Source organism: Melozone crissalis, unplaced genomic scaffold (assembly GCF_028551555.1).
Source record: "Melozone crissalis strain CALT ecotype California unplaced genomic scaffold, PUWL_Pcris_2 ptg000027l_1, whole genome shotgun sequence".
Taxonomy (NCBI): Eukaryota; Metazoa; Chordata; class Aves; order Passeriformes; family Passerellidae; genus Melozone; species Melozone crissalis.
The window spans coordinates 80,994,098-81,010,699 of NW_026535805.1; the positions used below are offsets into that span (position 1 = coordinate 80,994,098).

The 16,602-nt window shown below is 34.7% G+C and overlaps 1 protein-coding gene across 1 annotated transcript in view; it reads left to right on the forward strand.

Annotated features, from left to right (window-relative positions):
• EYS (eyes shut homolog) overlaps positions 1-16,602 on the forward strand; it is a 704,955-nt gene that overhangs the window by 289,791 nt on the left and 398,562 nt on the right. The window contains exons 27-28 of the mRNA XM_054280634.1: positions 5,396-5,567; positions 6,098-6,176. Coding sequence (XP_054136609.1) covers positions 5,396-5,567; positions 6,098-6,176 — 251 coding nt within the window. The remainder of the gene's footprint in view (positions 1-5,395; positions 5,568-6,097; positions 6,177-16,602) is intronic.

A 16,602-nucleotide genomic window follows, 5' to 3' on the forward strand; every position in this document is an offset into this window, starting at 1 on the left:
TATCTAGTGGAAGAAGGGTAACTACACTTCTAACTGAAGTGACCACTTATTTAGTCAGATAGGAGGAATCTAATGGCATGCTCCTTGAGATGTTAAAGCAAGAGGCCGCTTACATATAAAGAGGCCAAAACTGACTGGCACACTGAGAACAAATTCCACATGCAGAATGACAGATCTTCATTTCTGTACTTAATGTAGAGTTTGTGGTGTCTGTCTTTTAGTTTTAATATTAGATTATTTACATATGTTTGGGGAACTTTAGAAAAACTTTAGGTTTGGTGAACACACCATAAGAATGGCACAAACTTGCTTCATGCATTTTTCTGAGATGTGCTATAATGTCTGTGCTGTATTCTGATTGGCAAGGAAAGGAGAGGACACTTTTGCTGGACTTGTTGAGCTTGAACACTATTCAGGAAAGATGTCCTAGGCCAGAAAGAACCTAGAACAGTAGGGTGTAATCTCATTGAGTATTTGGCCTGCAGTGACAAATCGGGACTGCTCGCTGTCTCTCCTGGGAGCCAAGGTCAGGACACAAACATTCTTTTTCCTCTCAAAGTGACTTCTGGCTTACTAAGAAGAGCCTTAAGACATACTTTATACAGTTAAGTCTTAGGTAGCAGCTTTGCTTCTTTGCTGCTCCTCCTTGTTCATGAAAGAGTGTTCGAGAAGGTATGGCCACCAGGATGAATAAGAAACACCTGACTGAGCTCAGATGCAGAGAAGCAGCACACATTCAGTGAAAGGAGCAAGCACAAGCTACTTAGGAGGAATAGCCCAAGTTTGTAGAATTGAAATTAGGAAAGGAAAAGCTACACTAGAGCTGAGAGTAGTGAAAATGTGCGATGCCATAAGAAAGCCTTTTATATACATTGGGAGCAGAAGGAAGGACAATAAAAAAGTGGACCTATTTCTCAGTGGGCTGGGGGACCTTGTGACAAAAGGCATGGAAGAATCTGTGGCATGCAAAGCTTTCTTCAGGTTTTATGACTAAAGATCAGACTTAAGCCTTCCAGTGTTCTAAGCTTTGTGGTAGAGTTGACGATATTCCTTTTTTAACAGGCCTCCTGATAGAATATGATCAATTAACAACAATCAAATTTTTGCCAATCTAGTTGTCCACCTTTCCAGACTATAAAGTCCTAACTTGTGTACAGGAATATTGTGGGAGACAGTGTCAAAGCAATGCTAAAATCATGATAAGTGACATACACTCCTAGGAGCTCCAGAGCTGTTAGAGTTGTTCCCTAACTATTACTGCTAACTAGGAGAGACTTTGTACTTTTCATCCAGTGTAACTTTGGAGGGATCTTTGAATGTATTTAAGTATGTCATTGTGCATGCTTTAAAGGAGTTTATTTTGTAAGAGTTACAAAGACCCAGGGGATTGAAATCTCAATTTCCACACAAATTGCTCTGCTACAAATACTGAGACAAGGGAACATTTAAGCGGCTCTAATGTGAGAACATCACAAAGGAACACTACATATCATAATGCCAGTCTATTCTTCTGTGACTCCATAATATTTCTTTGAGCTTTCTGTAAGTTGTAAATGTATTTAATATCCTTCATATTAAATTATTGTAGCATTTAGAAATTAAAATATTTTAAATTATATAAGAATATTTCAATAACTATTTCTCACGCTGCATTTTGTTTTACTGTGGACTGAAAAATTCTTGACTGGTTTTAGCCAGGACAGGGTTAATTTTTGTAATAGCTAGAAAGGGGTATGACAAAGGCTGGGATGCTATTCTATACCACTTCAGGTCATTGTTGGGAGCAGGAGGAAAGGGAGTCTCCCCTCTGGGGAGAGGGGGTCCTTCCAGTCAAGAAAACCTGCTGAGGAAAACTGTCCAGTATTTATTTATTTTAATGGGCTTTCCATGAAAATTTTTTAAATTGATGTTGTTGTTATTGTTAATTTCCTTATCTCATTGTTCTTTCCAATAAATTTTTCTTGTCTCAACTCTTGATCTTTGCCTTTTATGCCTCCAGTTGGAGGGGGGGAAGGGAAGAGGCAGCATGGTTCTAATGCCAGCACTGAATTGGGAAATATGGTTCCTAACCCACAACAACTGGGAATTAGTTAGAAAGAAAGAAACAAATTAATCAGATAGAACTAGTAAGATAGAAACAAGCAATTCATCACTTAAGAACCTGTGGATGTTTCAGTCGTTCACAGCAATAAATATCTAAAGCAATGAATGCTGACAGATGGTTTCACTTTGCAGAACACAGCATGCTATATGTTAAAACATGTCCCATAAACATGAGCTTCTTATTCCCAAAAAATATGGCCATGATAGCATCTTTTTGGATTTATATGGGAGAGGTTGAATTTGACCAGATTTTTATTAAAGACTGTAAAAAGATTACAAGGGTGTAATAAAATACATTCTAGTCCCAAGTAATTTTTCATATACCATCATCACAAACTTACTGCATTTTCATTTGCTTCCTTGTATCCACATCATACTTCTGATCCTATGCATTTTGTCATTGACTACGTTACTGGATCAAGCTGTACAGGGGGAATTTCATTCTTGAATCAGAATAAATCAAGTTGGAAGGGTCCTTCTGAGGTCTCTAGTCCAATTGCTTGCTGAAATCAGTTTTAGCTATGGGGTCAGACCAGGATGCTCAAGTCTTTGTCCAGTTGGATCTGGAAAACCTCCAAGAACAGAACAGTTCTTATCTCTGACAGAATATTTAAACTGTAATGTGAATAATACATTGCTTTACTCATAGTAAATGTGATTTCTTGTATTCCAAGAAGAGAAAGAGAAGTTGAATTTTTAGCTGAACAGCAAACTTTGTCTTTTATTGTCATTTGACTCTAAAAAATACATAAAAATGCTTCTGTTTTAAATAAGACCATTATATACAACATAAAACATGCTTAATGGAGAATAAAATGAAAACTACTACTACTACTACTACTAATGATAATAGTAATAATAATAATAGGCATAGAATTTTAATATTAGTGTATCCTGGAGGCATTCATGTTATAGAGTGATTTGGAATTAAATATGAACATTTTTTTTACACAAAGCTATACTTACATTGCTTTAGAGTGGTGACAGAACATTTTTTTCTTTATGCCTTTAACACATAGTACAACTCCTCAAATTTGCCTTATTTCAATTTTATTTTACATGTCATTTTATATCACAATGTTAAAATAATAAAAAAATACTATACTGGATAAAAAATATTTTTTATCTGTAAGATATGTGAGTGTGTTTATATTAATATATGAAATACAGGAAATATATACATATTATATTCATATTATATATGAATACATATTATATTCAGTGCAACATAGCAAAACAATTCTTTTCTCCAGATTTAACTGCATTTGTTCAAATGAGAAATGCATTGTTTCTTAGAAATTTGTCTTTCACTTACAAATTTTCAGTTATCTTTCAGTTTTAAAAGTTTTCCTCAATTTTAACGCAGTCATTGATCACACTAAATCCTATGTTGCTAAAGTCAAAATTAAAAAGTCACAGATATTGAATTGATATTTGCAACTTTCCTGGCTATAATGTGACAATGTGACATTGCCTCCTCTGGAAATATTGACAACTATGTTAATTTTCTTATGATGTTTCCTATATTGAGACATTAATTAATAGATTTAATTGGATGGTTTCAGGTTTATCTTGTTCTATATCCCTTTGCGTAAGTTTATTCAACTGCCAACTAAGTCTTAATTCTTAACTGCTATGTCTTTATGTGTGGCTTGTATTAGTATCATATTCCTTCAAACAAAGAGAAGAAAGAAATCATGACCCAATCTAAAGTTCAAATATCTAAATAACTGTATAAGCTACAGGTGATATTTTTATATTTTATCCTTCTGGTTCTTGTATTCACTTTTCAATTAAAGGGGAAAATATACTTCTCAAGAGCCATGCATATGTATCCAAGGTCCCTAATTGATATTTAATGAAAACAAAGGTTGACAAAGTTTCAAACTGAGGAAATTAAAGTTTTTAATTGTTTTAATTATTTTGTTTCCTGTGGTCAAATCTTATCTTGTAAAGTTCTCTGTAGTGGATATCAATCCTTGTCGAAACAAAGAAAAAGATACTTCAAAATAGGTGGCAACCGTTCAAATTTACTGCAGTCCAATCAGCACCAATTGAATTTGACTTGATATATGTGAAATCATTGCCTGAAATAAGTCTATTACTGACACAAAGTACAATATAAATAGAAAATCTAAATCTCTGGTATTAGTCACTAAGCTATAATATATCTTACTTAAGATGAAATCAACAAAAACAAGCTCAGTGACCTTTTCAGCCTAGTTTTCCATGCACAACTCATAGAAAGTTTTCTTAACAGATTATTCATTACAGACTGAATGAGACAATGCTAAAATGATGTTGAAAGGATGTTATGCCTTTCACAAGATTAATGTCAATGTGACAAAGTGACTACTTGTTCTTGGCAGTCAGTTACTATTTTTAAGTATTTTTTTATATTTGTAAGAAATTATTTAACAAATAATACATTTTCTTTCTGTAACTAGAATGTGCTCTGCAATATACTTTTTAGTATTTCTGCTCATGTTTATTTGTTAATTTTCATTTTTTAGATGTATGCTATAAATTTTTTGTTAATATACATTGGCTTCATTATTGGTTATTAAAATGATAAACCTATTGATTGGTCTTTTGATTCACACCTTTCTATCTTAAAATCTCATAGAATGGTCACAAGTAGTTTTCAATAGTCTTTTAATATTTGATGCCAAAATTGAGTTGAACAAGGGAACTAGGTGCTGCTGAGCAATTCTGAAAGGAATCTCTCCTTTTCTCTCAGTTCTTTCTGTTTTCAAAAAGATATAAAATTTTCAGTTACTGGCAAAAGACCAACTTTCTTTTTTTCTCTACCATGTGTAAATTAGTATAGCATGCTACTTTATTATTCTTTTCAATTTTTGAGTATATTCTCAGCAATCAATGGCTTTTTTATCATGCATTTGTTTTTCTTTTCCAGGTAGAAAATATTTAACTTTATTGCTGCATAAAATTCTGTGTTCTTCCTTTTTGTCTTTTCAAACTATTCAATTCTCATCAATTGGTAACTTGAATTTTTAATCTTCTTAAGTAGCACTCAAATATCAGATATCATTCAGATGTCATCACTTTATATTTCTCATTTTTCATTATGTATGTCAATATAACCATCCTTTTGGTCCATTTATATTATAGGAAATTCCAGATGGATATTTTTTATTTATGAATATCATGAACTATATGAACAATTTATGTAACTAAAAGCAATTATGTGGAAATATTGATATTAATAAATATAATATTGGTTTGAGTTTAGAATTTGAAACTTAGTTGCATTTTCTGGATTTTTAAACAGGTGATAGGTGTGAATTAAATATAGATGAATGTATGTCTTCTCCTTGCCTCAACAATGGAAGTTGCATTGATGGCATCAGTTCCTACAAGTGTCACTGTAAGAGAGGTTTCATCGGAACAAACTGCGAGATAAATGTTAATGAATGCTCACCAAATCCTTGTCTTCATGGAAGGTGCCTATTCTTATTTAACAATTATTATCTCCATGATAATGTACCTAACTAACAATATTCAAGACTTAATGATATGGGATGTTTGATAAATATACTTTTAATTATGTTCTTCCATAAAGTAAGAGTACAAGCACACTTAAAGATGACAGATGTTGCCTGCTTAATCTAATGTAATGTAGTGACATTATCTCAATTTCTCCTGCATTTTTGTTCATTACTATAACTAGTATTCAGTAAGTGGGGATTAATTAGTGTTTAATATATTTAAGAGAAAATCTTTAGCTGTTACATGACAAAAGTTGAAATGAGAAGATGTCTCCTAATGTGACAATCAAAATCCTTACAAAATGCCTAAGCACCCACAGTAGGCACATTTGAAATCCATTATAAAACTATTGAAAAGTACTATATACTATGTATTACAGTATGTTACATCAGACCACTATTTTGAAATGCATGGAATGATACTACTAGTGCTATATCTGGAACTAAATAAGTAAAGACCTAAATAACACTCTTTTGTATTTCAGATGCATAGATCTCATTGATGGGTATCAATGCTCTTGTGAACCTGGATGGACCAGCTCAAGATGTGAGATAAATATTAATGTATGTTTTCAAAATGTTTTTTTAATTATAGGGGAAAAGGTAAAATGTTGTTGAAACTAATTTTTTATTTAGTTAACCTCTGAAGTCAGTATATCGAAAATGTATGACAGAAATTCAGATGTTTAAAATCCATTCTGAAAAGTGCATTACTTTTTGCTTACATGACAATGCATTAGAAAAGACCATTAAAAAATGTCAAAAGAAGTTTAAAGGTGAAATGTGAATGATAAATCTGGAAAGCCACAGCAAACTAAGCCAACATTACCTGAATATCCTTTGTCCCTCAGTTTGGGATGAATAGTATAATTACCTAATTTGTGTGTTTGAGTCTTATTTGCTGTAGTTTAGCTGCATATTTGAATAGTAAACCTCAAGGTACAATGTTCTACACTGAAAGTTGCCATGGCTTGTCTTTAAATTTCAAAAACCATGAAATAATAGAATTCTATGTATAAAACTATGAAGTACTAAATACACTGCCCGCTTAGTCCTCTGAAGGTCATTAATAGTTTTATTGTTCTCATGCGGAATGGCTGTGGTCAAGAAGGGATCCATATATATAAGTCGGTGCTGTGGAGATTCCCATGGTCAGCAAACCAATTCGTAGAAGGTGACTACATCTGGCAGAACAAATGAACAGAGTTTACAATACTTGAAATTATATACAAGAAAGTATTGAATTGATTTAGACTTTTTAAAGTTTTCTGCCAAATGGAGTTTAATATGATCTTGGGACATGATCCTTTTAAATACATTTGATCTCATGAGAAAATTGGGCGTGAGAAAGTTTGGCATGAACCTTCCTTCAGCCTATCTGGCTTCTAATATTGCACTACTGAATTGTCAAAAAGCATTCCAAAATGTTACAAAACCTTCCTTTTAACTTATGCATTAATGCAGGGACTTTTCATAATTTATATTTACAGCTTAAAGTAATAAATAACTAAAAATGTGTCATATTACATAAAGGAAGTATGGTCCATAATTTTTCTGTTGAAAATCCAAGCCTCACATAAGGTGTAATTCCAGCTGGTATATTAGCTTCCAAACTCTTTTACAGAAAGAAAAAGCCAGAAAATAAGTAATCCAGCTCTATAGAATACTCATCATGATACAATAAGATATGATATTGCAAATCTGTATGTTTATCAGCTGTTGCAAATGCTAATACAGAATACCCTTGGGTAATATTTTCTCCTCAACATCCATGATTTACACTTTTCTCCATTTGAAGAGAACAAGAGATTAAATGACCTGTAGACAACATCATAAAATTATATTCAAAAGATAATCATATTTCATAGCGAGATGTTTGAAAATGCATAGATAGAAACTCATAGGAAGAAACAATATACATATACCTTTGACAGATAAGTCTGTCAGAGTAACAACTTCATTTTCTGATAGTCTTTCAATTTGCATGCAGTATGATTCCCAGATTACACTATGCTGCAAATGTCATATTTTAAAGGTTCTATCATTGCATTCCTGCTGCTCAGACATATATCATACCTATGCAAGTCTTACAGTGATCAGCTCGGCTTTCTGACTATGTAAGGGTATGCTTATCACAATAATCGTAGTAGGCTTATGCTCTGTATTTGTTTTTTTCTAGACTAGCTTCAGCCACTTCTTCATTTTAAAAAATAATCATTATTCAATCTGATAAATATATTTTTTTTTTTCTTTAGTAACTTGAAGGTTCATTTCTTTCTATTAAGGGCTATGCAATTTCATTTTGTGCAGGAGCCAAGATTCTGTTTAGAAGGGGGTCTACAGGAGTGGCTTTTGTGAGAACAGACCAGGGACTGCACCATGGTGGAAACGACCCGTTTGAGTCAGCTCCAACCAACCAACTGCAGGGAAGAGTTGAGCCTCTCACTTAAGATAATGGCACCTTTGTAGAAATATATTTAAGAAAGAGCAGAAAACACTGTTCAGCAGACAAAGGAGGGAGGGGAGAAAGAATTGTGAGAAACAATCAGGCAGTGTCCGAGGTCATTAAAGAAGGAGAGGGCAGAGGAGCTCAAAATGCTGCAGCAGAGATTGTTGGAGCTGTAGCTCCTGAAGAGAATCATGGTGGAGCAGGTATTTGCCAGTGGTTCATGGAGAGAACCATGGTATTTGCCATGGTTCATGGAGCAGGTATTTGCCAGTGGTTCATGGAGAGAACCATGACAGAGCAGGCATCTGCCCTGCAGCCCACATAAGAACCCATGCTGCTACATGTGAATATGGCCTGAGAGTGTTGCAGCCCGCAGAGTGCCCCAACAGGAGCTGGCTGTAGGCCAGAACTGTGATGCATGGAGAGAAGCCCATGTGGGAGCAGTTTCATCCTGGAGCACATAAAGAGGACCCCACTGAAGCAGGGGAAAAGTGGGAGAAAGAAGGAGCAGCAAAGAGGAGCTGGTGTGAACTAAGATCCCTCTCTCCTTACCCCATCTAAACTTTTCAGGGTGAAATGAGGAAGTAGAATACTTTAAAATAGAGGAGTGAAGATGAGCCTGGGAAGAAGTGGAGTGTGGATTTATGTTTTCTTTCTGTTTCTCACTGGTCTATTTGTAGTTGAACGTAAATTATTATTTTACCAATGTCAAGTCTGATTTGTTACAGTAAATGGTAAGTGATCTCTCTGTCCTTACCAATCTAGGAGCTTTGTCATCTTCTTTTCTTTCCTTGTCATGTAGGAGGAGGGAGAGTGAGAGAATGGCTGAGTGGTCGTTACAAGGTCAGCAACTAAGATGATTCAAATAACCAGTTTAAAAATAATATTTATGTGTGTATATGTATTTCCCTAGGCATACTTGGATCTTCTTTCTTTACTTTTTTTATGCTGAATTTTTCTCTTTTTTACCCTGGATTTTTCCATCCTTGCCCATGTGGCTATAGAGTTTCAAGCAAATACACTTCAAAATTTTCTCAGATTGTCTAATACTTTTAGGTACAAAATAAGCACTATATATCTTTGTAGTTATAGCCTATTTTCATATCAATTATGGAGTGTGTATATTGGAACTTCCTTATCTACTACAGTTTTCATTGCTTTTTTCATTTATGGAATTCACTCACAAACAAGTAACAGTAAAACTATATGCACTATTTGAATTAATTTCAATACACATAATTCCCTTTGACATTTGCATATTTTTGAAATTATAAAATGAATGTACATAATGGAAAATTGATCTTTCCTCTCTGATAAACATAGAATAGTAATATGTGCAGTAATAGCAATTATGGTTAGTAATAGACATTGCTTCTTAATTTTTTTTTTGGCTTTTTGTTTCTTTGCTATGATGGCTGAGACATGATTGTCAGATGTGCTTCTTCCATGCTCAGTTAAGACAGCTCATCCTGTCAAAAAATAAGTAAAAAAGTGTTTTGAGTCTTTACACAGGAGAATATTCAGTTTGTTGTACTTTTGGGTTGTATCTGATAGTAAGCTGTGATCAGACTGCATCCTGGATTTGTTTTATTTTATCTGGTTTTACTGATCTTTTATCTCTATTTTCATAAAAGACAGAAACAAGTGTAAATCAGGAAAATCAGCTAATTTTCCACATTAAAAGCACCACAGCTTATGCACATGCAGAGGCTATTTCAAGCAAATAAATATTTATTCATCAGGACCAGCCAGATTGCACAAAAGACATGGTTATAGCCAGCATTTGTGGATGTACAAAGACACTCAGATAAGAGACTTTTTCACACTCCTGGGTATTTTTACCTATTGCTACCTAGTTTAAAAAGCATTTGGTAAAGTAAGTAATTTCTTGAAATAAACTAAACTAAGATTAACTTCACAAAAAAAGAAAAAAAAAAAAAGTGGTTTATGCACAAGATGCAGATAGGTAAATCTAAGAGTAGGAAGAAAGAGAGATACCCACTTTATTCTGTAAAACACAATATCTGTAATTACAGACCCACAGGACAATTTCAGTGTGTGTAATACTTCAGAGACATGTGGCCATGACATAGGAAGTTTATTTTAAGTCAGACTGTCTGAATTAGAGAGTCTTTTAAATAGAAAGTAATAGGGAAAATAGATCATATAGATTGGTGAAACAAAAAAATGGGTGAGACCTACAAGAATGTTGAAGAGGAGTTTCACCCCCAAAGTGCTAAGCTCTCTGAGGGCATTCAACTGACAGGCATTTTTATAATCTATGACATGAGAAAATCCTATCAACTGCTATCATAGTAGGATGTTGCATCACAGACTCTAACAGAGTTAATCCTAACCCCCAGGAATATTAAATTATTATATTCAGTTTCAGGAAAATAAAATTTGCAATAGTGAGGCCCACAAGCATATTAACATATTAATGTTAAAAGCCCAGATAAAATGCATGCTATAGCTGAAGAAGGCAAAGTGGTTCAAAGCCCCTGACTGACTTAAGAAGGAAACTTAAGACTGCCACAAGGAAAAAAATGGCATTTTAATAAATGGAGAGCTTGCCTATCCGGAAAAAATAGAAAAGTTTTCAAAACATATTAATTCAAATGTTGGCAGGAACTTCAAAAACCTAAAGCAAAAATTTGAAAGTGTCTTTTAAAGAGCACTCTAACCTACAAAAATTTATTTATATTTATCAAAGTCTGGAAGCAGGGAATAGGTAGGATTGCTTGATGTTGAAAGTCCAAAATATGCGCTCAAACAGGGTTTGAGAGAAGCTTACTGAATTCTTTGTATTTCACAAAGGCCAGAAGGACCTCACAGAATGGAAAGAGGGAAAAGGTAGCAGATAAGCTTCAGTGTAAAGTAATGCTCCAGGGAGAAATAGCCTCATACAACTGAATTCAACCATCAGTTACAATTCAGGAAAGAAGATTTGGAACAATTATTGACAGTTCTCTGAAGTCATTGTCTCAATCTACAGTCACAGCAAAGCATAGCAAAAAATCTTGCTGGGCATGATCAGGAAAAGTATGAGGAATAAGACAGAGGACATGATTTCCCTGCTACATAAAACCAAGGTGGGCTCATACATTGGTTATTGTGCACAGTTTTGGACCTTGTATCTTAAGGAGAGTTAGAGAAGCTACAGAGAGTAACAAATATTATGTGAATTGCCTAGCCTACATATAAGGAGATATTTAAAGGCCTAAAAATGTTCCCTTTAAAGGGGGGAAATTGGAAGGAAATGTAATTAAGATTTAGAAAATTGTTGCAGAGGAAGATAAATGGAAAATCACTTCTCTAAATTCTGTAGTGAGGAACAGGCACTCGGGGGGACATGATAAAAATAAACAGAGAAATACCTGGAAGAAACCAGACTACTTTCTTTCGGAGAAAGCAGAGAACAACTAGAACTTCCTTCCCCAATGGCTGGGGAGTCAGGTCATCTCTTAGTAGGTTAAGAAAAATTAGGCATGTCACAGACACCATATTCTTAAGTGAATGATAAATGAATCAGTCAGGGAAATACAGTTTATCATGTCTGATTAGACATTTCTGCTTGCTGAAGGGAGGATGCATGGGACACAGATTTTGCTAAAGTGGCTTTCCCTCCATCACTAATATAGACAGAATATTGGGGCAGACAGGGCAGTGGTCTGATCCAGTATGACCCTGCTCTCTATTATTGTCTCAAAATTAGATTTATTTTTATTTTTTTTTTCTCTTCTCCTTGTGCTCCTAACAAAATAATTTCAAGGTAAAAAACCCCCATTCTTATAATTTTGAACTCCTTTTGAATTATTTTAGATAAAACCAACTTTCTGAAAGGTGAACCCAAGTTTTCTCTGTTCAGTTCTCAACATATTTTATATATATTCAATCAACCAAAAGTAAAAGTTAAAAAGTTTTGGGAAGAAAATTATTAAACAAAATGGATACATGATTATATTAACTGCAAAAAATAGTGTAATAATTTTACCTAATAGAAAAGTACACTTTATGTATAGTTTTGTTAAGCATCAAATAGAAATATATCTGGATCAGTCATCTAAAGGTCTCAATATAAATCTCATGCTTTTCTATGGCATCAGTACTATTGAGATTTTACCCAAAGTATATACACTGTAAAATTATTTTTTCAAAATCTGGACTCAGCATGCATTAAAACCATATGCATACTATATTCTGTAGGTAAAAAACTTTGTTTTAAAACATGAATTAGCTTCTAAAGAATTTATTTACAGCCTTTTTTACTCTCTCCATCCTTCATTTTTTTATTTCATTCTAAACCCTTAGCCAAGTGGCTCTTGCTTATTAAAAAACCTTCAATTTTGACCTGAGAATAGTGTTGTCCTATCATTAAATGAATGGAAGCATGCCTCTTAAAAGCATCTTTCTTTTGTGGTGCAATATATGTCTCTAAATTCCTTTCTTGTCCCTTTCTTTTCTTCCCTTACCTCACCCTCTAATCACGATAGTGGATTTGAATTAGTTCTCAAAAGAATTATTCCACTTTATAATTACCTTTTTGATACACAGCAAAACTTCACTTAAATAAAAATAAGTCTACATTTTACAATTTTTTTGCATTGAAGTTCTTTTATACAAATAGATTTGAAAGATTTGTTAGAAATAATTTTGTATTTCTAATCAGCAGAGTAAGGAAAATAATCCATTCTGCTGTAAAATTTTAAAAAAATCCTAGCTTCCAAAATGCACTACTAGATTTTTTTCTTTTAAGAAAACAGTGTTGAACAGACCAATTATTTTGAAAAATAGTGGATTTTTACTATTTTTATTAGTTTGCCAAAATGTGTTCCCTTAGAACAATTTCAAGCTATGGATTGTGAATTTGGAAATACTATAATGAAATATATAGAAAGTTGGGCTTTCTTAGACAGGATAACCTCACTTCCAAAGACAGATGTCAGTGTGGACCCACAGATTTGGATATGGAAGTAGCATGCCTTGAGCAAAGTGCCTTTCTAGGTCACTTGTTAAGAGTCCAGATTTCAGAACAATTCCCTGCCAGAAGAACCAGTGAACTGTGTCATGCCAAGGTGGACTCTCTTAAGGGGCAGTCATTTTCTTCCCAGTACAAACAAGATTTACTACACCATGACATTCGGAGAACAGGAAACACCAAGAAGAAATAATAAATTATTGCACTCTAATAAATGTAGTGGATCTTGTATGGCATTGTTTGAACTAAGAATTCTTAATAAAATCCAGACTTAAAAGAGCTGCATAACTAGAAATCTTAATATTCTTTCCCTTTTTTCCTTGATTGTTAAATTGCCTTGCTATGCTAGAAAAATCAATGAGGACTTATATTTACTGTAAACATAGTTTAGTAAAAATAAATCCAGAAAATCACCATTCTGTGCTCCTGTTAGATGTATTTTCCATTCACTTACATCTCCATGGAAATTACTACTTGTATTTAACTTTTATTTGCCTCAAGCATATGTTTTAGAGATGCCTCAAGCCTTTATTTTAAAACATAATGAGGTGGAAGATCAACATTTAGCAGTTTTATAGCAACTGATTCTCCGTAGTCAAGTTGAACCTTTTCTCTTGCTGGATATATCTGGATTTGGGGAATTCTGGTGGTTATTTTTGTAGTAACTATCTCTGGGAGTTAAATACTCAATTTATAATAGTTCTTGTGAAAATAACTGTGCACTGCCATTATCTCTCTCTCAATTTTTTTGTTGATTATATAAACCTGAGAACACTCATGGAGCCATCAAGAATTCTGGAACTTCTTACAGCAAAGAACTCACATTGATTATTGCTTTTAATAGCTGGAAACAGATCTATAATCCATAAATTTGTCTAATAATTTTTAACACTTATATACTATGTTTTGAGCATTATCATGTGAAAATTATATATATGATGCAATAATTTTTTTGAAAAAAATTCTATCCTAAAAATTCTGTTGTTACTTAGATTTAACTTACTGTGAAGTATTTTAGCTAGTACTTAAGTCATGTTATAGTTTACATTTCTTGACATGCTTTGTAGTAAACAGATTCTAGAACTTGACACAATGTCTCAGTTTCCACTAACCATAAAAAGAGAAATAATCATCTGTCTTGGTAAGTCATAGTGTTAGTCACGGTTCCATCTCTGAACACTTAAGGATAGAATTAGGAATTTTTTCCAAAGTATTCCCATGAGAGTTCATGTTGATAGCTTGTCCATTACAATTTTTAAATCTTTTCCAAGTTCATTGCCTGTTAACAACATGTAAACTCAAAGGATTCCATGTGAGGTCAAAATGGAAAAAGTCCATGCTTCACAGAAAAAAACGACAAACTCAGAATAAGAAACTCCTACTGAAAGGTACCCCTCCTGCTTTACTCGTAGGAGGTCAGATGTAAGAAAATTCAAAAGATATTTGGATTAGAATAAAGTGTGTCAGACAAGTGAAGAGTTGATAAAAACTCTATAAAAATAAATATAATTGCATAATTTTTTATTAAATAATTTCTTTTCTTTGCATTGGAGCTTATGAAAGCCATCCATGTTTTGAAAGATGAGCTGGGAAGGGGAGCATTGGTATGCTGAAAAGTGTTAGTATTGGACGTGCCTTATGCATGTGAGGAAGGTTTGGCAATAAGCAGAGCACCTCAGCTGAAGTCAATAAGGGTGGGGCATTTTGGGATATTTTGGTAACAGTGTAAGCAGCAAAACCCTTCAGAACAAGAAGATGAGAAGGTAGGCTCTTAGGAGCAGTTTCTGTCCTGGTTTCCTTGTCTGTGTGTGGCTGTAGCCCTGGTTTGACTGAAGCTGCCCTTGAATAGAACAAACAAAACAGAAAGGGGAAAAGGGCAATGATGGCCACAGGAAAGATGGGCATCACAGCAGCGTTTGGACAGGTTACTTGCTCTGATAGGAAAAAAAAAAGTTTTACAGCCTACAAATACCCAGGTATGGTGAGTTCCCTTTGTCTGGCTGCCGCACATCCACACAGCCACTCCTGCACACATCCACCTAATTGAGAGAGAGAGGGGAAAGAAGAAGAGAAGCTTGCAGGTCAAGATTAGGACTGGGAGATCAGTCATGGTCACCAATTATTGTCACTCAGCCCAGGAAGGAATAACTTAAATTACTGCTAATGAAAAACTAAAAGACTTTCTTTCCAACCTGCCAGAAAACATGTTTCTGCAGAGTCTCCTGTTAAGGGGCTACAGCTCCTGCCAGGAGCATGGTCAAGCATGGGCTCTCCCACAGGCTGCTATCTCCTTCAGGGCACGTCTACCTGCTGTGGTGTGATGGTCACACATGCGGCAGTGTGGATACCTGCTCCTATGTGGTCCTTGGTGGGCTAAAAGAGGCCAAACTGTTTCCCAATGGTCTTCCTGAGGAGCTTCCCAGGGATCGCTGGTGGACACTGCCTCCCTGTCCTCCTTCTCTGACCTTTTAGCCTGCAAGAGTTTTTTTCACACTTTTTCCTCTCTCCTGTCTTTGATGCTTTTCTGCACATTTTTATACACTTTGTAATCACATTGCAGCTTCCCTGGCCTTGGGCTCAGCCACACCCCACACGTGGTGGGCGGTTGGATCCGGCTGGAACTGGCTGGAACTGGCTGTGTCAGCCCCGGCCTCCTCTCACAGAGCGCCCCCCGCCACCCTGCAGCTCCCCACCCACTGCAAGCAAAACCTTGCCAAATGAATCTATTTTAACAGCTCTTTTAACCTGAGTTATCTCAGTTTCTTGTGTCAAACAAAGCCCTGTGCCAGGCCTGCAGCAGGGTGTTCTGCCTGGGCCGGAGCACAGTGGGGCGGTGAGGCCAGTCACATACATGAGACTTTCAGTGTTCTCAGAGGAAATGAAAAATGAAAGTAGGCCTTGAAAAAAATGAAGAAATCTGAGAGAATAGTCATTAAAAGGAGTACTGGGCATTTGTAGAAAGTCCTGAGGAAGGAAACAAGTTGGGGGCCAAAGCTGTTGCTGTAATTGCCCCATGACCTCTCAGTGTTATGACTGCTCAGTGGGCTCTGGAAGTCGCAGCATGTTCTCTCCTTTTTAAATGGAATAATTCTGCTGAGAAATCCAACTCAGAGCTGAAAGTAATTTTGTGCCTTCTGGGAGGAGTTTCATTTTGGTATTATTTTCTTTGTGGTGGCTTATTTTTGGTTGGTTCATTTTTTGGTTTTTTTGTGCTTTTGTGTGTGTGTGGCTTTGGTTCTTTTTTTTTTATTTAAACATTTATTGCTACCAAATTGTTGGTAAAAGTTACACAAATTCTTAAGAGGTTTACTGTCAGATCAAGATTGTGTCTTTGAAGCTTAAAAATTATGCATTTTTAAATTCCCATTCAAATTAAAGTTCCAAATTTAGTAAAGATTGAAAAGACCTCATGAAAATAAGAAGTTACAAATTAAATAGAAATAAGTTGGTAATTGTGACACTCCTTTATATCAACAAATTTGTGTTTTGGAAAAGCTAAAATGACCCATCTTTGTGAATGTTATTTTTGTAATTTTCATTTTTCTTAGTTATTCAGAGGCAAT